Source organism: Pelodiscus sinensis, chromosome 15 (assembly GCF_052426305.1).
Source record: "Pelodiscus sinensis isolate ZL-2025 chromosome 15, ASM5242630v1, whole genome shotgun sequence".
Taxonomy (NCBI): Eukaryota; Metazoa; Chordata; order Testudines; family Trionychidae; genus Pelodiscus; species Pelodiscus sinensis.
The window spans coordinates 31997642-32022532 of record NC_143066.1 but is presented as its reverse complement, the minus strand read 5'-3'; the positions used below and the strand labels follow the sequence as shown (position 1 = coordinate 32022532).

General features: G+C 40.8%; 1 protein-coding gene across 9 annotated transcripts in view; it reads right to left on the bottom strand.

The window, feature by feature from the left end:
* The window catches only part of SDK1 (sidekick cell adhesion molecule 1), an 844750-nt gene that overhangs the window by 348027 nt on the left and 471832 nt on the right, over window positions 1-24891 (bottom strand). For all 9 annotated transcript variants that reach the window (XM_089769286.1, XM_075899625.2, XM_089769291.1 and 6 more), the window contains one exon: window positions 3468-3601. In XM_089769286.1, coding sequence (XP_089625412.1) covers window positions 3468-3601 — 134 coding nt within the window. The remainder of the gene's footprint in view (window positions 1-3467; window positions 3602-24891) is intronic.

Here is a 24891-nt window from a genome sequence, read left to right as displayed (position 1 = left end):
GGAGGATGTGGTGGCTGGGGAGGGGACAAGTGGGGAGAAGGTGCAACTAAGGGTGGGACCGCGGGAGGGGGCGGAACCTTGTTGGAGTGGGCATGGAGAGTGAGCGGGGCTGAGATTGTCCCAATATTTTACCGTTGTGATCTGATCTCCCTAAGTATGTTCCTCCACATTAATCACTTTTCATCTTTCATCCAACATGTCTGAAATTTGGTGGTGCTCTCTGCTAACTGACTGCTCCTAGCATTCAAGTAGCACCTAGAACAAAAAGTGCTTTTTAAAATATTGTTTCTTGCAAACTGGCTTTCCTATCTGGATCTCACTATAGGAATCTATACCTTTATGACTTCTAGATGGGATTTTTAATTGGGGCTACACCGACAAATACCCTGGAGACTAAATAGGCAGAAAATACAATACCCACCTACTAGCCTCAGAGAATATACCACACCACGCCAGAAACCACCAAAGGTTTTTATTTGGTGTAATTCAAGGTACTAACTCTAATCTGCAACATAAACCCCTCTGGGGTTTATGTTATGCTTACGTCAGAGAGCTCCTCTCTTGTCTTGCACCCACCATTAACTAAAATCAAAAGAGGTACTTGAGCTAAAAGTCCCTAAATATTAACCTGAAAAACTGGGTCAGGCCCAGGGCATTCTCAGTGGCCAGCCCTTGATTGCAGAATTCTCTTTTGCTACAGATTGAATACAGTCTAATTCTGATGACTTTCAAGGAACATTAGCAGTTCCATATCTTTTTAATCGCTTATATGAGACATGGATGTGCATAGAGGGGGTTTGTCTCCTGGGATAATACTCTTTCTGCCTCTCATAAGTGGTGCAAAAATGTGTTTCTTATTAATGCTGTTTATGTGCCCTGAGACTTAGGGATGGGGTGCACCTTATATGTTAATACAAATATACTGTATTAAATGCTTGTACAAAAGACTGTCAGTCAACTTGCCATTATTCCGAGATGCTTGTTTTGATTAGTACTTGACTCATTGTTATCTTGACTAATCTGCTCTAGTCAGCCTGATTTCTATTTTTTCCTTGTTTTGTTCTCACCCTCTTTCCTGAAAGATATTAGCTTGTGGCATTGTTTTTACACTTAGGTTGAATCATCACCCTCTAATTCCTTAAATATCTTTCCACATTTTGCAATGGGCTTTGTTAACTCTGCTTCCATTCATTTTGTTATAGCTTATTCCTTAAAAATAGATTGAAGTCTAGCATTTCTCTGCTGCCTTTTTTTCCATCTACTCTTAAGGACCACTTCCTATCTGATGATTATCTGATTACAAGACCCATGAGGTTCATTCACTTCCATCAAATTTGTTTAATTTTCTTCTTGTATCTATGTTCAGAATGGTCATCTCTAATTATGTTTACTCAAAACAAATTTTGTAACTTTTGCCAAAAACTATCCTCCTTACTCCAACGCACAGCTACTGTTAACAATCTCAGCTGTCATTGGAGCAAATAAAAATCCCAGTCACCAACTTTCTAACAAATATCACGTCAGATCTCATTTTTTGCTGCTGTGTTGTTTCTGTCTTTCACACTCCAATCCAAGGGTATCAGGTTTAAATATGTCATAGTATTCTAGGGTGTGCTTCATTGTTCCCTCTAAGCTACGCAGCAGCACAACTTCATAGGTGATTAATCAGCCCCGCCCAGTCAGAGGCTCAGGGTTCTGAGCATGGAGCTGACTGGGTGGGGCTGATTAAAAACCTGTGAAGCTGTGTTGCCACGCAATTTAGAGGGAACACTGGTGTGATTTGCTTCCAGCCCGTATTGCAGTTTTTCTGGGAATGCACCCTGCTTAGGAATAGGCACTGTTCCTGCAATTTATTCAACGGGAAGCCCCATGACTCCACTACTTTAAGACTGGGCTATGGATAAGGATCTCTGTTTCTCACCATAGCTCCTCTAATAGGTCCAAATGACCTTGGAACTCCTTTGGAGACCTACCCTTTTGGGAGCTATGTAACCAGCAAATGTTGCAGTGATAGAGGTCGGCTTTTTCAAAATATGGCATTATTTGTCAGCAGAAATACAATATTCAGGTAAATGAGGTTAAAACATTAAAGAGAATCCTAAGGCCTAAATGTATAAATTGCAAAAAGTAGAACATTGCGACCCTTCCCTGGATGTCAGTACACATCCTCCCAATTGTTGTTGAAAGGACAGAAACCAGCCAAGCTTTATCCCCAGATTAGCATGGTATTGTTCAAAAGGACCTGTAGTGATAACTGGGTCTACAAGTCTACCCTAATTGTGATTTCACCTGTGAAAATTAAATCAAAGATCATAAAATGTCACAGAAACCTACAACCACAAATAATAGTAGAAAAAGTTACAAAAGTGAGACAGAAAGGTCCAAACAAAAAAGGCTTTGACAGAAGTCAGGGACTATGTTAAGATCATGCCTGGAGTAAGTGACTGGTTCATAGGGACAGGGAGTAACTTTTTTGGGGGGCAAGGGACTATTTATCACAAAGACAAGCTTACCCAGGTGGGTTTGTCAACATCTTTCTTCAATCGTGGCTACCAGAACTGGAGACAACATTCCTACAGTGGTCATAGCCATGCCAAAAACTTCTCTATTCCAACTTGAGATTCCCCAGTGTATGCTTCCCAAGACTGCATTAGCTCTTTTGGCCACAGAGTCAAACAGAGAGATCATCTGATTATGCACCATGACCCTCAAATATTATTCAGAGCCATTGCTTCCCAGGATAGTGTCTTCCATCCGGTAAATATGGCTTACATTCTTTTTTCATAGATATAGAAATTTACATTGAGCCATATTAAAAGGCATATTGTTTGCTTGCCCATACCTTGACAAAGATCCAGAATTTCTGAACCAGTGACCTGTCCACTGCATTATTTACCACTCCCCAGTTTGTGACATCTGTTTCCTGAAGTGCTTTTCTCTCCCCCTCCCCCCAAATATTCCTAAAATATCAGCAGACAAAAAGCTTTGGGCCTGCTCCTGCAGTGTGCTGAATACCTCTGACTCCCACTGACTTTACTGGGAGTTGAGGGCACTTTGTACCTCCCAGCAGGGGAGCCAACAGACTTGCTGTGCAAGGTGGGAGCAGGACAGCTTCACTTTCCCTGAAAGGACAGAGCCTTGGCCGGAAATGTGAGGCTGGGGCGGGCAGCCAGCCCGCAGCACTGTCCAGACTATGGTATGCACCCCAGCCCTCAGTGCTGCTGGGAGTACACTGTGCCTGGCTCCAGTGGCAATTTAAAGGACCAGGTGCCATGACGGCAGTGACTGGAGCCATGGACCAACTGCCCACTTTGCTCCTCCCCCACATCAGTGGGCCTGCCTCCCAGGAGAAGCTTAGCTCCTTTCTAAATCACTTTGCTAGTCAATTATTTTCAGCATGGAGATCTCTAGTAACATTTTCCATGACCTCACTACCAAAGCAAATTTAGTGAGATTTCAATACTCACTTGCTACACTCAGATAAAGAAATGGACTTGTCTTGTTCTCTCCATTTTTTTCATTGACTGCTTGGACATAGTAACCTCCTGCATCTGTTGCTTCTGCTGCAAGGATCACCAACTGATTCTCCAGTGTTATAGCTCTGTGTAGGAAAGCAAAATATTATGTTAAAACAGGAACAATGACATTAACTAAGCATAAGCTGTACAGAAACGCAGGTGGGATACAACTGTACAATATGCAAAGGTCATTGAAAGGGTTTGAACAGGTAACCCATATAGTTAGGGTTGATGCTCCCGGTAAACAACATTTTGCTGTAAACCTCATTTGACTGAAAACCATCTCGGAAAGACAGAGGATCAGCACTCTGGAATGAGAGCCTACATTGCAGTGAAAAATCAGAGGCAACAGACTCTCAGGAGATAAATATTCTGTATTTATGGCCTGTATAATTATCTCAGTTTCAGATACAATAAGAGCAAGAGACTAATTAACATGCTCAGCTGAAGAAGCATGTATACAGAGAGAGCGAAGAGCAAAACTATTTAATCTAAACCAGGTATGAAAGCACTCTTCTGTAGATGGTGATTATGTAGTCCTAGGGGAGTCAATAAATGTCATGGTCTGATATAATTTAATCTTTCTAAGAGCTGCTACATAACAGTTGTCTTCATAAACTCCCTTGTAAGACAGTGCTAACCATTTGTACTGCAGTAAGATTAGTTTGTTTGCATTTTACACGTGTTGTATAGTCTTTTTGATTGTATTAGAGAAAATGTAAAACGGCTGATTTTCCAGAAAAACTGGCCAGTCTAGACAGCCTCAGTGTCCAGAATTGGGTCTTTGTTTGGATTTCCAGGGTTGGAGACATTGAGAGGCACTGCCATGATGTGATTAGGTCTTAGTGTGAATAGGGCAGTATTTCTCAATGACCAGTCCGTGGACTGGTGCAAGTCCTTGAGATCTCCCAGATACATATTAGGAAGGTAGCAAGCTCGTCCCTGTAGCAAAAAGGCTGAGAAACACTTGGATAGGGGGTTTAGCAGAAAATGGGAAACTGAAAGAAGATATGGAAATTAAATAGGAACCCCTTTGAGCTCTAGTGGGAGAGTTTTGGTACAGGCAGCAGTTATTTTCATGCTGATGGTGATAAAGGCACAGTCCAGCTATTTGAAGATAGGAATTTTGAGCTTCAAGTCCCAACTTCTCATTCATATTCTGACTCTAACATTGGGCCCAAATCTGCCATGCTTAGTCACAGTACTCTGAGAAGTCCACTAGACTCACATGTACTTTTATTCATAGCCCTGAATATGAATTGGGGGGCACAATTGTTGCCCAGACTCAGGGAAGTAATTTTGTTTATCTCCACTCTGTGCCCCAACTGTCCAGGCTAGAACATATGTGTGGGGTTTCAAATTTATGCTCTCTTTGGGTATGTCTACACTACAGTGCTAATTCGAACTAACTTAATTCGAATTAGTTTATTCGAACTAAGCTAATTCGAACTAGTGCATCTAGACCTAAAAACTAGTTCGAATTAGCGTTTTGCTAATTCAAACTAGCATGTCCACACTAAGGCTATGTCTAGACTGCAAGCCTCTTTCGAAAGAGGCTCTTTCGAAAGATACTGTCGAAAGAGCCTCTTTCGAAAGAGAGCGTCTAGACTGCACATTGAACTTTCGAAAAAGCGGCTTGCTTTTTCAAAAGAAAGCATCCAGTGAGTCTGGATGCTCTCTTTCGAAGAAGCCCTATTTACATTCAAGAACGCCTTCTTTCGAAAGAGGAACTTTCGAAAGAAGGCGTTCTTCCTCGTAAATTGAGGTTTACCGCTGTCGAAAGAAAAGCCGCGTTCTTTCGATTTAATTTCGAAAGAACGCGGCTTGAGTCTGGACGCAGATGAAGTTTTTTCGAAAAAAGGCTACTTTTTTCGAAAAAAACCCTGAGTCTGGATACAGCCTGAATGGACCCTGAACTGAGGTTAAGGATGGCCGGAAGCAGTGCCGGCAGGGCATCAGATTAGGGCTTAGAGTATGGAGCTGCTGCCTCAGGCTAGCCGAGGGCTGTGCTTAAAGGGACCCGACCCCCATCCCGGACAGACAGTTCTCAGGGGTTCCCCACTTGCAAAGCAGTCCTGGCTTGGAGTGCCCTGAGTGCCTACACTCGGCACATCACAGCACTCGGCCATCAGCCCGGCTGCACTTGCTGCAGGCTGCCATCCGGGGTGTGTGTGTGTCAATCAAGGGGCTTCAGGAGAGCTTCCACCCCGAGAAGCCCGCAAAGCCACCCCAGTCCTCCCCATCGGGGGCTCGTACCCCATTCCTCCCTCACCTCCTTCCACTTACCCCTCCCTAGCCCCCCTTCCTGATGTACAAAATAAAGGACACGTGTGTTCAAAAATAGAAACTCTTTTTATTGAACAAAACTGGGGGAGACTGGGAAAAGGAGGTGGGAGAGGGGAAGAGAGAGGGTGGGAGAGGGGAGGGCAACTAAAATGATCAGGGGTTTGGAACAGGTCCCATATGAAGAGAGGCTAAAGAGACTGGGACTTTTCAGCTTAGAAAAGAGGAGACTGAGGGGGGATATGATAGAGGTCTATAAAAGCATGAATGGTGTGGAGGGTGCATAAAGAAAAGTTATTCATTAGTTCCCATAATAGAAGGACTAGAGGACACCAAATGAAATGAATGGGTAGCAGGCTTCAAACTAATAACAGAAAGTCCTTCTTCACAAATCAAATAGTCAACCTGTGGAACTCCTTGCTGCAGGAGGCTGTGAAGGCTAGAACTAGAACAGAGTTTAAAGAGAAGTTAGATAAAGTCATGGAGGTTGGGTCCATGGAGTGCTATTAGCCAGGGGGTAGAAATGGTGTCCCTGGCCTCTGTTTGTGGAAGGCTGGAGATGGATGGCACGAGACAAATGGCTTGGTCATTGTCTTCGGTCCATCCCCTTCAGGGTCCCTAGTGTTGGCCGCTGTTGACAGATAGGCTACTAGCTAGATGGACCTTTGGTCTGACCCAGTACGGCCATTCTAACCTCAGGGCTCAGGGTCGGGGGTCTCAGTGGACCACCTTGATTTTCATGCACACCTGCTCCTGGGTGGCCAGGCTGGCAGCTATCCAGCCCTAGATGGCCACTTTCCTGTGCCTAGTGCGGAGGTTGTGGATGAGGTCCACGAACTCCACACTAGACCAAGTGGGCGCCTGCCTCTTGCGGACCCGGGCAGGCTCCCGGGAGCTGCCAGCCTGGTCCCGGGAAGAGGCAGAGGGCTGGGTGGCAGCGGGTGGCTGGCTCGATCCGTGCCAGGTGCAGGGTCTGCTGGCTGGGTGCTGGCAGGCTTGCACCTGGCACGGGCACCATAGCCAGCCCGTGCCCCTTTAAGGGCTCCGGGGCCAGGAGGGGGGCAGACGAGTTTCCCTGGTGGTGCCCAGAGTGGCCACCACGGAAAGCTGGGGAGGGCTAGCCTCCCACTAGTTCGAATTAAGTGGCTACACAGCCCTTAATTCAAACTAGCTAATTCAAACTAGGCGTTAGTCCTCGTAAAATGAGGTTTACCTAGTTCGAATTAAGCACTCCGCTAGTTCGAATTAAATTCGAACTAGCGAAGCGCTAGTGTAGCGCCAATCAAAGTTAATTTGAACTAACGTCTGTTAGTTCGAATTAACTTCGTAGTGTAGACATACCCTTTATGTCCTTCCCTGTCCATTTGACCATAAGGCAACATTATGCATACAGTCCTCTGTTTCTTCAGCTATGCTAGAACCGCTATTGGGACTGGTCCTCTGTAGCTTCACAGATGTGTGTGTTCAGTGAGAGTGTTGGGGTCTCTCTCACCTGTGCGTATATGTAGGACAAGCAAAATCTGTCTGATTGAAATTAATGGGAATTTGTTGTCAAGCAAGGAATAATTCAGCATGAATAGGGGTGTCAGAATGGAACCTTTTATCATCTTGGCCAAATCACTTTCTCTCTCTGTGACCTGATTCCATCACCTTTAACACTGGAATAATAATATTTATCTCACTAGTGATAGAAATGTAGCTGTGTTAGTCTGGTGCAGCTGAAACAAAAAACAGGACTGTGTAGCACTTTAAAGACTAACAAGATGGTTTAATAGGTGATGAGCTTTCGTGGGCCAGACCCACTTCCTCAGATCGAATAGTGGAAGAAAATTGTCACAACCACATATACCAAAGGATACAATTAAAAAAAACGAACACATATGAAAAGGACAAATCAAATTTCAGAACAGAAGGGGGATGGAGGAGGGGAAAGGGGGGGAGGTAAATGTCTGTGAGCTAATGATATTAGAGGTGATAACTGGGGAAGCTATCTTTGTAATGGGTAAGATACAAAAGTGCCTGAGACGTTTGTCCAGTGTCTTGAAGTAGTTGGTTTCTAGGTATTGGTCTGGCTCTTTCAATTTGCTTTTTTATTTCTCTGGGTGGGTAGTTGAGGTTTATAAACCAAGGTTTATATACCTAGAAACCAACTACTTCAAGACAGACCCAAGAAAACCAACAGTAGAACACCACTTGTCATCACCTACAGCCCCCAACTTAAACCTGTACAACACATTATTAATAAACTACAGCCTATACTGGAACAGGACACTAAACTCCGAGAGGCTCTGGGAGACAGACCCATAGTCTCCTATAAACAACCACCTAACCTCAAGATGATTCTTACCAACAACCACAGGACATACCACACTAATACCAACCCTGGTACCTCCCCTTGCAACAAACCCCGTTGCCAGCTTTGTCCACATATTCACTCTGCTGATACCGTTATTGGACCCAACCAAGTGAGTTATAAGATCAAGAACACATATTCCTGCGCATCCAGAAATATAATTTATGCAATCATGTGCTGAAAGTGTCTGTCCGCTATGTACACTGGACAAACGTCTCAGACACTTCGCCAAAGGATCAATGCCCAAAAAACAGATATCAGACAGGATCACAAAGAAAAAACAGTTTCTTGCCATTTCAACCAGAAAGGACACTGTCTCAACGACTTGATTACCTGCATCCTGCTTCAAAGACCTTTTAAGGCTTCACTTCAAAGAGAATCCTCTGAACTGTTATTCATGCTTAAATTCGACACTTTACACTCAAATTTGAATAAAGCGCTAATTATCTTACCCATTACAAAGATAGCTTCCCCAATTATCACCTCTAATATCATTAGCTCACAGACATTTATCTCCCCCCCATACCCCTTCTGTTCTGAAATTTGATTTGTCCTTTTCGTATGTGTTCATTTTTTTTTAATTGTATCCTTTGGTATATATGGTTGTGACAATTTTCTTCCACTATTTGATCTGAGGAAGTGGGTCTGGCCCATGAAAGCTCATCACCTATTAAACCATCTTGTTGGTCTTTAAAGTGCTACATAGTCCTGTTTTTTATTTATCTCACTAGTACTCCAAGTTCACAGACTGAGGAAATTAGAGGGTGTATTAAGAGAAAAATCTTAATCTAAACCTTCTATACTTAGGCTATGTCTACACTGCAGAGCTTTTCCAGGATACTTCAGTAACCCGGAAAAGCTCTGCCATGTCCAACGAATGCATCCGCTTTTTCGGAACAGTTTCCGAAAAAGTGGACGCGTTCTTGCGCCATCCCTCTATTCCTCATTGCACGAGGACTAAGGGGAGGTTTTGAAAGGGGAGGTTTTTCCGAAATTTGGCTCCATGTAGACGGGCCAAATTTCAGAAAAGCCTCTTCAGAAAAAAAGTGGGAAAAGATACACAAATTGAGGTTTTCAATTTGCATATCTTTTTCTGACTTTTCCTTGCAGTTTAGGCATAGCCTAAGAGTTCTATAGATTTACTAAGTTGTATATACAGGCACTGACAGGAATGTGACTTTTTTCTCCCTCCCTCCATAAACTGGCTCTAGAAGAGAGCTTTAAATAAATTAGAAAATTATACTGCAATTGTTAGCAAAAGAGCAGTGGCCAAAGATATACAATATGATTTTACAATTGTTAATGAAGGGGGGGGGGGGGGGCGGTTATCAAGGTTTATCTCATAAAACATGCCCAATATTTCAAAGGCACTGATGAACTAACTACTGAATCCTGTCATAATGAATACACTGCTATTAGAAAAAACAATTTCACAGCTGAAGCCAGAGATGTATGCATGTACTTAATCTGATATATTGACAGTAATCCCACTGATTAGGAAAGAGAAGCAAGTAAAAAAGATTGTAAAGGATACGGATCTGATTTTCAAACAGTATCATCTAACATGTTTGATCTAAAATGTTATGTTTTCAGAAAACCCACTGCAGAAATCATTTTAGAAATACTCTCTGAATAATGTTGACACATGCTATATGAGTAAGAAGTACTCCATCAAGGGACCTGGATTTTTCTTATTATGGATTATGTAACAAAGTAAATAAATTATGTTCGATATATGTTAAAGGAACATTTATAGATCTAAATGATTATGCTAGATGGAAACATTTTATATATTAACACTACCCATATAGCCTATGAATGTTTTCAGTTCTTCCCACTCCAATAGATCAGTAGGAGTTTTTATCCAATGGTGTTTCTGTATGGTCTGGTTTCATTAATATTAACTCACATTTATTATATTTTTGGAGAAATGTTCTTCTTCGTAAAAGGGACAGCAATGAAAGGAATATGTATCCCAACTGCTATATGCTGGCCTATATGTGGGACAATGAGGAACAAAATAACTACTGGAATTTAATGGCTTCTATTTAAACAATGTTTGTCATGTTTTATCCAGGACATGTCCTTCACTCCTAGACCATAGTATTATATTTTGAAAGTTTTTATATATATATATATATATATATATATTTATATATATATACACACACACATATATATACACACACACACACAAAATAGTCATTTTTCCATGTTGAATGGAATTGTATTAGCTTAATTGACTTGGAAATTTAATCAAAGGAAATGTTTGATTAATATATAGAATGAGGATATAAAAGGTAATTAATACAGCATTTAATAAAGCAAACAAGAGAAAATTCCTTTTAAATAATAATAATAATATAATTAAATACAATGCATATAATATTTGTTTCTACTGTAGCAAAATGCAGGACTATGTAGCACTTTAAAGACTAACAAGATGGTTTATTAGATGATGAGCTTTCGTGGGCCAGACCCACTTCCTCAGATCAATTAGTGGAAGAAAATAGTCACAACCATATATACGAAAGGATACAGTTTAAAAAAATGAACACATGTGAAAAGGACAAATCACATTTTAGAACAGAAGGGGAATGCGGGGGAGGGGAAGGAAGGAAGGTAAGTGTCTGTGAGTTAATGTTAATTTGATCTGAGGAAGTGGGTCTGGCCCACGAAAGCTCATCATCTAATAAACCATCTTGTTAGTGTTTAAAGTGCTACATAGTCCTGCATTTTGCTTCAGCTACACCAGACTAACACGGCTACATTTCTATTACGTTTCTACTGTAGTTATTCCAAAAAGAAATAGCAATAAGGCACATTATTTTAAAATACTGAAATACATTTCAGGTAGTTCCAATACCAGCTGCAATTGTAACCAAAAGCTTTATAAGCAATGCAGCACTTTTAGAAGGAATGATGTATAATTACCTTGCTGTTATTAATTTAACTAGTGTAAGTGATTAGTTGGGATTTCCCAAAATAGTGGGCAATAAAGCATATAGCCACTGTTCAGGAATGAAAGGCAAAGCAAATTTTAAGATAAATTTACAAGGATTTTTATTAAATGAAGGAGACCCTAAATAGCAATAAACAAAATGAACTATATTAGAATGCCTATGTGAATTCAGATGCATGGGTGAAATTTAGAACACTTTTAAAGACTATCTGAATATAAATATATAATTTGTACAGGAAAGTATCCTTATCCCATAGCCAAGAATTATACATTACATCACAATGACATGAAAAATATAAGAGTACAACAAGAGTTGGGAAACAGGAGATAAGAAATTACTGATGACAGTATTCTATATATTTAATTAAAATTGTCCAATTAATCTTCAAAACTCAGTTGAGTTATTGATGTATTTTCTGAAAAAAATGTTTCTGTCTTTCAATTAAAAGTTAGTTGTAAGAGAGGGACCTGAAGTGGAATAGCAAGATCTGAAGTCACACAGCTATAGGGATTCAGATCTGGATCTAAAAAGAGTTAAATTGAGACTGTTCACACTGGGTGGCTGAATTATTTACATTGTGAAAACACATTACTGAATGATTCTAAATCAGTTTGAAGCAAATGTCCTGATCTCTGGCTGCCCTGAGGCTGCTCTTCACACGAAGGTCATCTTCAAATGTGTATTAAAATTATTATTTGTTTCATTTGCAGTTACAACTTTAATTATTGCAGCATCACATCTAACATTCTAAGAACAAACCTGAGTGCACACTGTTAATTTAATAGTTTATCTGAGGTAGACATCTCTTACAGATGGACTTTAATCTGTCAGTAATTCATAGCTCATATAATTATACAGCTACTATTTCAGAGAAAAACTGAATTTAACTCAAAATAACACCTCCAGAAAGGGACAACTGGCATGCAAACTAGGCATGCAAACAAGGGTGCTGTCACTATGACCTTTGAGGGTGTCTAGTTTACAGGAAAAAAAATCAAGCATGCATTTAAAATGGCATCTATTGGTAAACAAGGTTGGAAAACCCCTCTAAAGCTGGATGGAAAGATATAGGAAACAACAGATATTTTATAGAGAATAATGTACATTTCTCCCAAATGGTACACCTGATCAAGTATTACGATTGAATTGGTGTAACATTGGCCAAATACAATTTCTATCTCACCTTTAGTATAAAAACAGTCGCAGACAGAAGGATTGTGATCTGAAGGAGAAGGGGAAGCAGAAGACAGTTGAAACCCGAAGCTGTGGGCTGTCCTATAGGATGTTTCAGTTCGCACTTATGGGGTTATAAATGTTACTCTGCACTAGCATATTGTTCACTAACTGCTAGTGCATACGAAAAGTTCTCTAGTGCATGTTAATGTATTAATAGGGTTACCGTATTTGAACTTTCAAAAAAAGAGGACATTCCTGAAAGTGTGTGCATCAGTATCAGGATCTACCAACTCATGTTGTATTCATACAGTGTGAGTTGGTGTAGTTCTGTTTCAATCAAGACTATATCCATCTGGTGAGGGCAAGCCCTGAATCTATGACTTAGTGCCTAGCCAAGGTATGTAATTGACAGAATGGGAGAATGCAATGCTCAGAGGGTAGAAGGAAAAAAGAGACATGTTTACAAAGGTATTTAGGCACTTGAACAAACAAATAAGTGCCTGGTGGGATTTCCCAAAGCACCGAGATGCTTAACTCCCATTGATCATTTTGAAAAATACAGACTAGCATTTTCAACAGTAGATACCTAAATCAGCACAGTTAATGCCACGTCCAGGTTCCTAAATAGATTACCTGATTTTCATAGGTGTAAATATTTAGCAAAATATCCCAAAGAAATCTCAGATTACCACACCGCTGGATTTTTGCATAGAAAAAAAATCACAATTAATGGAAAAAATAGTAATTTTTAAAATAAAGGACTAATTTTCATAAAGTTATATTTTGGTATACTGGTAGTTACCAGACTGTTGGATAAACAGATGTTGGAATGCTAAATCACTGCAATAATAAAACAAAAGCCACAGAATAACCTGATTCAGCCTCTGCTTAAAATAGAGCCATCTGTTCAAACTCCAGAATGTAATATTTTAGTAAAAAAGGCTTTTGATAAAGCCTCTTTTCCAATGCTACCATCCAGCTAATACACACATCAAAACCCGCTTTACAAGATATTAATTCCAGAAAATCTGTATTTCTTTTTAAAACTTTTGTTTATATCATGTAACCAGAGCTGATCCGTCTCCACAAGGACTGAACCCCCCAAGAACAATGATTTTACTTAGAAATCCAAAGATTAGAGAGTAATGGTGAAGTAATTACTGACGGATTTGAAAACAGATTTTTGGCCTCAGAAAATATGCAGTTATGTTATATATAAATGTACATAATCTGGCTATAAATATATATAAATCCTGGCTCTACTGAAGACAATAGGAATTTTGTCAGATTTCAGTGGAGCAAGAATTTCACCATGTTTTCCTCCAAAATTAACTTATCACTTTTGTTAATTGTTACAGACAAAAGAACAATATACATTTTAAACAAAACTAAGAGCTCACCTTCATCAGGACTCAATCCTAGAGTAAAGTATTATGAAGTTGACTATAATATAATCATAGCAACAGAGCATGAGGGTCCTGGACAGATCTTAATACTGCAAATAGGTGTTTACATACAAACACACAGAAGTTGAATACGGAGTACATCTATGCAAATCAGTTAATGCAGTGCATGAAACAGAACAAACTAAATTCTAACTGCTGAACACTTCTGCTTAAAGGTCTGCTGGACAGTCATTAGCCAACAACTTTTTTTTTTAAATGTTGAGGGTTTCTGTAGCCAATCAATATTTCTTATGAAGATTTCCTTTAAAAAAAAACTATCATCTTTTTTACTTTCACACTTAAAAAAAGAAATCTGCAATTTATATGAATATGGTGGAACAACCATTTCCCAAGATTCATAGTCAAAACAGGTGAAACACAACCATTTAGCTGACCTGTAGTAAAGAAGGGGGCCAAAAACAGCATTAGCATTGGTTGGATACCAGTAGCCAATGGGGACAGACTATCTGTAAACAAAATGAGACTTCTTGTTAATGGTGATTATCTTTCTGTGATGGGGAAAAGAGGTGGGCAGAACTTTTTTTTTTTTCTAAGTTGAGTTTTCCCAGTTCTCTAGCTCTGGAAGGAGTAACTCTAAAAAGATTTCTTCATGCTGCCCCTGGGAGCATGCTCACTGTCATGCTCACTGTCATAACTATCCCTTCTACCTCCCACTTTCAACTTCCCACACATATCTGATCCCATCCCACTTCCCACTGATAGGAAGACCCATCTCCCTTAGCCCCTTCCACATATCTAGCCATTTTAGATATTCCTAGGGTGTCTATCACCTTGGTAGCAAAACACTGTATTCAGTTAAGATGATGGAACACCATTCATAAAGAAGTCCATTGCTCTCTGTCCCCTATTAATAGTTTGTTCTGAATTATGAATGTTCATTCTGGGAATGTTGGTTTTTTGGGTTTATTTGTTTTGGGGTTTGATTTTTTTGGTCTTTGTGGAAGGTGGTGATGATGGGCACCATTCCTGGGGAAGGCTGTCTCCAAAAAGGAGTGTACTACCTTGAGATCTAAAAAGGACAGTGATTCAGTTATGGGTAAGGATTTTTAAAATCATGTTTCATGATTTCAGTTATTTAAATCTGAAATGTCACAGCATTGTAACTGTAAAGGTCCTGACCCAAAAAGGAATTGTAGGGGGAGGGTTGCAGGGTTATTATAGTGGAGGTTGTGGTACTGCTATCCTTACTTCTTTGTTGTTGCTGGTGACAACACTGCCGCCAGAGCTGGGCTGCTTTGAGACTGGCAGCTGCTGGCCTGAAGCCCAGCTCTGAAAGCAGATCTGTTGCCAGCAGCAGCATAGAGGGATGGCATGGTGTGATATTTCCACCCTTACTTCTGCGCTATTGCCTGTAGAGCTGGCAGCAGCTGCCATTCTCAGGTGCCATTGCCAAGCTCTGGAGGCAGCAGTGCAAAAGTAAAGGTGGTGTGGCATGTATGGGATTGCTACCCTTACTTCTGCACTGCTGCTGGCAGGCTGCTGTCTTCAGAGCTGGGCTCCTGGCCAAGAGCTTTCCAGCCAGCCAGTTTTAAAGCAGAGCAGAAGAAAAGGCAGCAATACCGCAATCCCCCTAAAATGACCTTGCAACTCTCTTTTGGGTCAGCCCTCTCCCCCAATTTGAGAAAAACTGTGAAATCAGTATTGTATCTGGTAAAAGCAAACAAGAGACCAGATTTCATAGGGGAGGCCAAATTTCATGGTCCTTGATGCATTTTTCATGGCAGTGAATTTGATACGGCCCTGTTTATGTGGTAGAATGGCATCCCTGCAGAACTATCTTGTTTATCAGAATCTCAACTTTTATTTAAAAAGAAAAGGATGGCAGGTACTTTTCGAAGGCCCCTGCAGAAAAGCCCAGTCACCACAGCTCCAAGAATGGAAGCTAAAAATTCTGAAAAAAGTCAATTTTCTCTTCAAGTATTTGTTCTTTTATAAAATTGTTCTTGTAATCAAGGCATTTGTGTGCAACAGAATATCTATTTTTTGCTCATTCTCTTTAGTTTATCATACAATCAACCCATTGAACTTCACTTGAAACATCACTATCTGTTGCTATGGTCATAGCTAGTAACTACTACAAAAAGGAACAGTGGAAATATTTAAATACAAATGGATTGTTTAAACAAAATCTGGCTCCTGGAAGATATTCACAAGTCACTGATCTATAAAGCTAACTGACTCCACTAAAGATGAGCAAGTGGCTATTTCCATTAGTTTGGGATTGGAGGAAGGGTCAACCAATTTTAAGATACAAATAAAAGCAAATATTTCCTCACTATGAAACATTTTCTTGGAAGTAAAAAAAAGAGTTCTCTCATCATTTTTACATTGACTTTCATTTTTACGTCCTCTATTGTGAAAGGAATATTTTGGCGTTATTAAATTGCACCTACCTTTCTACCACTATATAGATCACTATAATGAAGTATTATTAGTGTTTGTAATTTGGTTATAAAGAACTTCTGCTGGAAGCATCTTATATGTTTCTAGTACTATTTCATTGATAGCTATGCTTGAAACTAATTATGAGAGCCATGACAATGAACTGTATTGAACAAAAACAAATTAGCCGTGGCATGCCTCTTGCCCTGAAGTATCACAATGAACAGATGATGGATTAAATGACAATGACAGAGATGAATCTTCAACCCCATAATAATTTATTTAGTAGATAAGTTTAGAAGAGCCATACAACACTGCTATTCTTGATGCCCTTACGTCTATTCACTGCCAATACTGCATCAGCCATTGACATCGCTGCAGCCATTTTCCATTTGTTTCTGCAACTCTTCCATGAACACTCTGTTTCCATTTTCACAGTGTAATTCAGAGCAGAATCTGACCCATGGCTTTTCAAAAAGACATGGTCTTAAACATTTGTATTGGTATTTGAAGTATCTAGACATTTTGGAAATTAGGTTCAAACCCTGACGGACACAATTCAACTCTGTCATTTCTATAGCTGTTTCCCAATTTTCTTGGCTAAAATCCATTACTCCCTCAATATCCACACATCAAGTTGGGCAGTGTTTTGTGCCAACTGTCCACACTTACAGGATGGACAATTCTACCCTGGGAAGTCATGACACTGACAAGGCCTTGGGTATTATGGTGGATAATCAGCTGGACACGAGCTCTCAGATCAATTCTTTTGCCAAAAGGCTAATGAAGTCCTTGGGTATATAAAGAGGGAACTCTTGAGAAGTAAAAGTTATATTATTGGAATACTGAGTCCAGTTCTGGTGAGCACAATTCAAAAACCTAGAGAGAGTTCAGAAAAGAGCCATGAAATTGCCAGGATTTGAAAACCTTCCTTATGGTGACAAACTCAAGAACAGTTATTAAAAAAGAGAAGGTTAAAGGATGACTTGATCGTAGTCTATAAGTATCTATGTGGGAAACAGAACTTTAGTAAAAGAGGGCTTTTCAGTGTAAACAGACAAAGATACAACGGTGTCTGGAAATTCAATGGGCTCTTTTGGCTTTATAATATATTAATTTATTAATCTTCTTGTAAACCTCACTTCCTCTTGCTATTCACTGTCTATGTACAAATCTGGGGGCTTGTACAATTATTGCTACTTGCCCACCATCAACATACATACTAGTGTGACCCAACATGGACTGAGCACAGGACTCAGAGCCAACAATGACAAAGTTCTAATTCTTGTATTCCAATGACATGTATTTGTTCTGCCATCAGTAAAATGGCATTAATACTTTTTAACCTCAGAAAAGGATTCTATGGATGAAATTGTTATTCTGCACAGCACTTCACAGATATAAAAGATTATATAAACGTTGTTATTATTGGTCTTAATTTTCCTTCCTGCTGCTTTTCAGTTTAACTATCAGAAGTTTTGTTATGACTGCAGGCTAGAGATAACTTCCTTTTTTGCCTGCTCATTTTAAAATTCCTTTAATATCTCTTTAATTATTCCCACCCACCCACACATAGTGTATTTATATTTCAAACACTTGTATTCCAATAACTTGTGTTCTTCCAATACTTTGCCAACTACAATTGCACTCTCTCTTAAATTGAATGATTTTGTATTTAATATAGACACACATTCAGTAACAGATGTATTTATCTCGATCCCTGTAAATTTCATTTCTCTGTTGAAAGCCTCTCTTCTGTACTATTTTTTCCAAGCCAGTCCACCGTTCACTTTAGGTTGAATGGTGCCTTCCATGCAAGCCTCTCAGAGTACTTTAATCTAGTAACTACAAAATAAAAGGAAAAAATACAGCCAAGTAAATAAACATCCAAACTAGGACTTTAACAGAGATTTAAAATGAACTACAGGCAGTCCCCGGGTTACGTACAAGATAGGGACTGTAGGTTTGTTCTTAAGTTGAATCTGTATGTAAGTCGGAACTGGCATCAGCCGCTGCTGAAACTAATCAGTTTCAACAGCCGCTGAATCTGGACACCAGTTCCACTTACATACAGATTCAAGGTAAGAACACCAGGCGTCCCCAAGTCAGCTGCTGCTGAAACTGATCAGCAGCTGATTCCAGGAAGCCCAGGGCAGAGCAACTCTGCCTCGGGCTTCCTGTAGTCAGCCGCTGGTCAGTTTCAGCAGCGGCTGACTTCGGGACGCCTGGGGCAGAGCAGCTCGGGTGCTGCTGGCTTGGTCCAGTAGCGCGGCTGCTCCTCGAGCTACTGGACCAACCCAGCAGCATCCCAGCTGCTCTGCCCCAGGCATCCTGATTCAGCCACTGCTGAAACTGATCAGCAGCTGAATCAGGACGCGTGGGGCAGAGCAGCTGGGGTGCTGCCGGGTTGGTCCAGTAGCGCCAAGGAGCGGTGCTACGGGACCAACCGGCAGTGCCCCACCTGCTCTACCACAGGCCCCCGGCTTTGCTCCATGTCTCCCTCGTCTGCTGGGGGGGGGGGGCACTAGCTGCGTCCCCCCCCCCAGCAGACCAGGGAGATGCTGAGCAAAGCCACGGAGGACCCGGACGGACCCGCGGCTTCCAGATCAGCTGAAAGCGCTGTGGTCCAGCCCGGGTCCTCCGCCGCTCTGCTCAGCGTCTCCCTGGTCTGCAGACCAGGGAGACGCTGAACAGAGCGGCGGAGCACCCGGCCGGACCCGCGCCGCTTCCAGCTGATCCGCCAGCAGACTAGGGAGACGAGGAGCAGCTTTTCTCGCCCCGGAGAAGGCGGGCGGCGGGACCAGGCGTCCCGCTGCTCTAGTTCTCCGGGGCGAGAAATCCCCGTTCGTAACTGCGGATCCGACATAAGTCGGATCCGCGTAACTCGGGGACTGCCTGTAATGATTCCAGAGATTGGTTCAAAAAAGGTAATACCTGACTTGCCTGGTCTCTCTATAGTATTTTAGGTTTAGATGTATAATGACTTGGTATTCCAGAGCTACTACTATTGCTGCAGACTTCTACAAGCTTGATATTATAGGGAAATGAACAGAAATCAAAGAATCATAAGACTGGAAAGGACTTCAAGAGGTCATGTAATCCACTCCCCTGCACTCATGTAGGACTAAGGATTATCCATTCTAGACCATTCCTGACAGATCGTTATCTAATCTACTCTTAAAACTCTCCAATGATAGAGATTCCACAACTACACTTGTTATCCAACAAGAGTTAAAATCTCCCAGAACATAGATGAAGGTTTCCAAGTCCTGACAAGTGAATGGCATAAGGTGAAATCTGCCAATGCTGGAGAGAGAAAGTAAAATTGTACCACAGAAGATCCAATCACCCCCCTTCTATAATAACAGAGAAGAGCCTGTTGGCAGTGTGTCCTCTGCGTGCAGCTGACACGGGGAACATGACATCCCCTTATGTTATCAATATACTTATTATTAGAAGTTCTTCATCCCACCAGTTGCAATAGCATGCATATTTGTATCCATGAAACATCACTTATGTCAGTGCCTTTTAAAAACAAATACTCTGTGAGATAGCTTCTTAGAAATTCTGAGAAGTAGCTCCATTAAGAATGCATTTGTATTTGTACCTGAAACCAATGTGTAGCTTTTGAGTCCATAACCATAAAAGATGAGTTCAATAACCAACAAAAATTTGGATTATATATGATTAAAACACAGCAGATCATACATAGGGTTTTTTATTTCAGCCTGGGCTATGTTCCCAAAAGCAGAAAGATAGGCAATATATCAACTCCATTTATTTCTAAATTAAATCAATAGATTGGTTGTTTATATGACTTACAGGCTACATGATTTGTGAGTTAAAGCCATAACATTCACTTCAGTAGGATAGTAACAAATACTTCTATTTTCTAGACCAGTATAGCTTAAGTAAGTTAGAAGAACAAAGCTGTTTCAGTTGATCTTGCCAGCCTCAGAATAGAATAAGAAGTAGGGTTGCCAGGTGTCCGGTATTCACCCAGACAGTTCGGTATTTATGCCTCCTGTCTGGTAAAAAATTCAGAGAATACCAGATACCTAAAATGTCCAGTATTTTCTGATTTTTTTCCCCAGCCAGGAGGCGAAAATGCCGGGCACCTGGCAACCTTACTAACACTCAGTGCTCGGCCTCCCCTCTGCCCCAGTTCCCCCTGTGGCTTCCAACACCCCCAGCCCTCCTGCTTACCTGTTTCTGCAAGGCTGCCCACACAAAATAGCTGCTGACTAAGGGGACCAATGCTTCCTGTGGGTCTTAGTGCTCAACCACTTCACTGTTCCTATCCCTGCTCTCATTCTTAAAGGGGACATGCTGTTTTAATGTTTTATTTTATTTAATTTTTTTTTGCTTACATTTTGGAGTCTTTTTTTTTTTTTTTTTGCTCAACAACTTTTTTCCCCTTCAACAGAATTTTTTTCCCAGTGTTTTTTTTTTGGGGGGGGGGGAGGGGGAGGGGAAGGTGTTCGGTAATTTTGTTTCAACCATCTGGCAACCCCAAATAAGAGTAGCATTTGTTTTTAAAGTACCTGTCAAATAATGTGGGGAGCAAAGAGCTTCACCCCTCCCCTTTGTCCCACCAACATTAGGGCAATGTGGAACTAAGGAGATTCAACTGAAAGTCTGCTTTGTTCACATCTGTTGGGTGACACATAAATGATATGCCCAGTGAGCAGTCCAGAGGAACACAGAACTATTGTCATTGGATGCACTTTGGTTCCTCTGGGTTTACTGCTACAATGTGCAATGCAGGGCTGCATATAGGGGGTGGGAGAGCGATTTAAAACAAAAAGCCCAGGGCTCCAGGCCACCACTACTCTGGCAATGGTGGTGGCCAAAGCCCCCAGGTGCTTTAAATTGTCACTGGCGCCCCAAGCGGCATTATCTGGGTGACGTGGAGGGGCTGGATGGGGGAGGCTAGGTCCCTTCTGCAAACGGGCCAGCCCCTTCTGGGGGTATAGAGTCAGGCCCCTCATCTTGTGCGGGAGCCTGGCAAGTCTGGCAAGATACCCTGAAGCCATGTACAGCCTTTTTATCCTCAGTGCTAAAAATACTTGGATATAAAAATTTACAACTCCTCAAAAATATACCTGTAAAATTACCAAACTGTTTCATAAACAACGAGAGGTCCCATGACACCTTAAGAGACTAACCAAAATATATAGAATCATGAGCTTTTGTGGGCAAAACGCACTTCATCAGATGAATTGGAGTGATCAGAATGCAACACACATAACACTAGCAGTCAGACTGGGAAATGAAAGCCTGTGATCCCTCAGAGCCTTTAGTATAATCTTTTCACCTGTGGACACTTTCCAAGTTCTAGGGATTTGCTCCTATAATTCAGCATAATGTTGTTGGTTGTGAATCCTTTCATCACAAGAAAAAGAGGTGTAATTCCTGAGTTAAGCAATAGCAGGATTAGTTATCTACTAATTCTGCAATATATTAAAAACATACACATAGATGCTGGAAGACATTAAAGTGTCCTTACCACTTTGCTGCAGGAACATAAATGTGAAAGAGCAGAGGGTTTTTCAGTTGAAAATAACCACATAAATATATTTATTTCATTTTCTTCTAAACAAACCTCATAAATGTTGAAAGTATGATTTGATTACTACTGTAAAGATGAATAAGGGAAATTCCAGTACATCTTACTTAGGTTAGATTAAAAACAAATTCTATTAATTTCTAATCAGTCTAAGACAACACCTTATTTTACATATAAAAGTTCTCATATTATAGGTGATATTATTAGTTCCTGACTGTTTCCTTCTTTTTGGGAAGGGAAGCGGAAGAGAAAGAGGAGAGCAAATGAGTGCAAAAATATTAACAACTGGTTCAGCTAATTCCTTTAAACTGATTTCTGGATTTTGAACATTTAAATTGAACCACAAGAGGATTAAAATCTTGGGGGAGAGGGAAGCAGCAATTGTGTTTATGATGATACAGAGCGGCAAAAATCTAAAAAGGTTAGGAAAGTGTGAGCTAATAAAGGTGTGATATCACTGACAGGACATCAGAGGAATACACAGAATGGACATGTGGCAATCCAGAGATGAGGCTAGCTGACACTGATGTACAACCCTCACAATTATTTTATTTTAGGCCTGGCACTACATTGGCATTGGCAAGATTTTACGCAAAAGCGGCTGCTTTTATGCAAAAACTTGCCGCCTGTCTACACTGGCGGGGAGGTCTTGCGCAAGAACACTGACATTCTAATGTGTGAAATCAGTGCTTCTTGCGCAAGAACTATGATGCTCCCAGTCAGGAAAAAGCCCTCTTGCGCAACTGTTCTTGCGCAAGAGGCCAGTGTAGACAGGCAACATGAATTTCTTGCGCAAGAAAGTCCGATGGCTAAAATGGCCATCGGAGCTCTCTTGTGTAAGAAAGCATCTACACTGGCACGGATGCTTTTGCGCAAAAGTACATCTCTTGCGCAAAAGCACATGCCTGTGTAGATGCTCTCTTGCGCAAATACTTTTAACACAAAAACTTTTGCGTTAAAAGTATTTGCACAAAATCTTGCCAATGTAGACATAGCTTATGACTAAGTCATGGATCAGACTGCTGTGAATTTCAGATTTAAAAGATAAACACTCATGAAAATGTATCAACCCAGATACAAAATGTACTCACCTCATCTTACCAGAAGAATGCTAATGAAGCAATAAGTTACTTATATGCAAAGCAAAAATTTCTTGCTCCCAATTAGTGAGAAAGTAGGATTTTGCAAGGAAGCTAAGATGAGTTTTCCTAATGATAAACATGCATAAGGAAGCAAAAAATTTAAGTTGGACTATATATTTAAAAATGCTTGGCTTTTAACCCCCCCAAATCAGCTAACTATGAATTATACACAATGCTGTAGCAGTGTCAGTTCCAAGATATTAGAAAAACAAGGTGGGTGAGATAATATCTTTTATCAAACTAACTTCTGTTGGTGAAAGAGACAAGTGTTCAAACCTAGGTTTGTCTACACTAGCCTCATTGGCAAATCTTTTGTTGTTCAGGGGTATTAAACGTCCCCCTTGATATGGGCATGTCTACACTAGGAAATTATTTTGAAATAACTAAATTCAAATTAGCAACTCTCATAATGACTGTTTTGAACTAAGCTTATTCCCCAAGGAAAGCAGGAATAAAAATTTAGAAATAATTTCAAATTTCAAAATAATGGGCTTGGTAGTTGTGGATGCTCTGCTTATTATTTGGAAGTGAGGAGGGTTAACTCCCAAAATAACTCCCTAGTACAGACCAGGGCTATGAAAAAATGTTTACCAATGAAAACCACTAGTGGAAAACCACAAAGCTTCTGCTGCTCATGGGGGATGAAAGTTTTTTGTTGGCAGGTGAGGGCTTCCTGTGTGCCTTTTAGTGTCATGGCTTTAGTGGCACAACCATGTCACTAAGTCATGGGCTACGTTTACATTGGCATCCCTTTCCGGAAAAGGGATGCTAATGAGACGAGTCGGATTGCAAATCCGCGGGGGATTTAAATATCCCCCGCGGCATTTGCATTTACATGGCTGCCGCTTTTTTCCGGCTTGGGGATAAGCCTGAGAAAAGCGCCAGTCTAGACGCGATTCTCCGGAAAATAAGCCCTTTTCTGGAGGATTTCTTATTCCTACTTGAAAGCTGGCCGCCGCCGCTTTGCTTCCTCTCCCTGGTCTGCTCGAGACCAGGGAGAGGAAGTGCCCCGTTCGTAACTGCGGATCCGACATAAGTCGGATCCGCGTAACTCGGGGACTGCCTGTATTTAAGTTCAGTTTTTACCTCAGAAAGCTTTCTACAAAATCTTGGGGATCACTTCCCCAAAAAACCAAAACCCAAACATGATTTTTTAAAAAAGATTGTCAGTGTGCACAATACATATGCATGCTGTGTGCCATCAGCAAAGTATCAGATCTGCTACTTTACAGAGTCCTTCACTGACAGAAGTGTTGAAGTTGTTCCTTTAGCTTGTTGGACAGCCTTGTGTTTTTGGAGCAGATGTTTTAGATTCAAGAAATTCCCCAATGCCTCAAACAGGTTAGTCGTGTTTGCATGGTACACAGATTGTTATAATCTGAGAATCACATTTCAACAGAGCTAAAGGTATTGCTCCCTAGACAATGCCTGAACATAATCAAAAACCAAGAATACAACAAATGTCTTTTCCCACCATCTTTACTCTTTCCCAGAGGTTTGCATATAGTAGGGGAGGAGATTGACTAGAGAATCATTCTGTGAAACAAGTTTTCAGTTTTTCACTCTGTAAGAAAACATAGTTTTTTTTGCTAGTCCAGGCACAAATAAAAGGTGACAACACCATTTGAGTATCTTCTGAGGAAGAAGGGCTTGTTGCTTGAAGAAACACAGTGCTTCTAGGACTGAATAGAAGAGCGCTTTCCTAGTTGATGCTATCATTCTGGAAGTTTTGCTCTTGTTAGCTATTACAGAGAGGCAGGATTTCTGCTGTACCAAGGAGTTTACAGAATATTCTTCTGTGATCATTGTTATAGTAAACATAAAACATACAGTACGTACCCATAGGAATGGAAATTTCACAATTTAAGATCAAATCATCTTCACACACTCAATGAAGCATGCTGGGATAGCATTAAGGCGATGTGCAAAAATGGCAGTGTAAACTCACAGTTATACACTTCAATTCTTTTGTTGCTCTTGGTCATATGCTACTTTGAGCAGTTTCCGTGGGAGATTTTTACATCTGTAATAACCTGTTT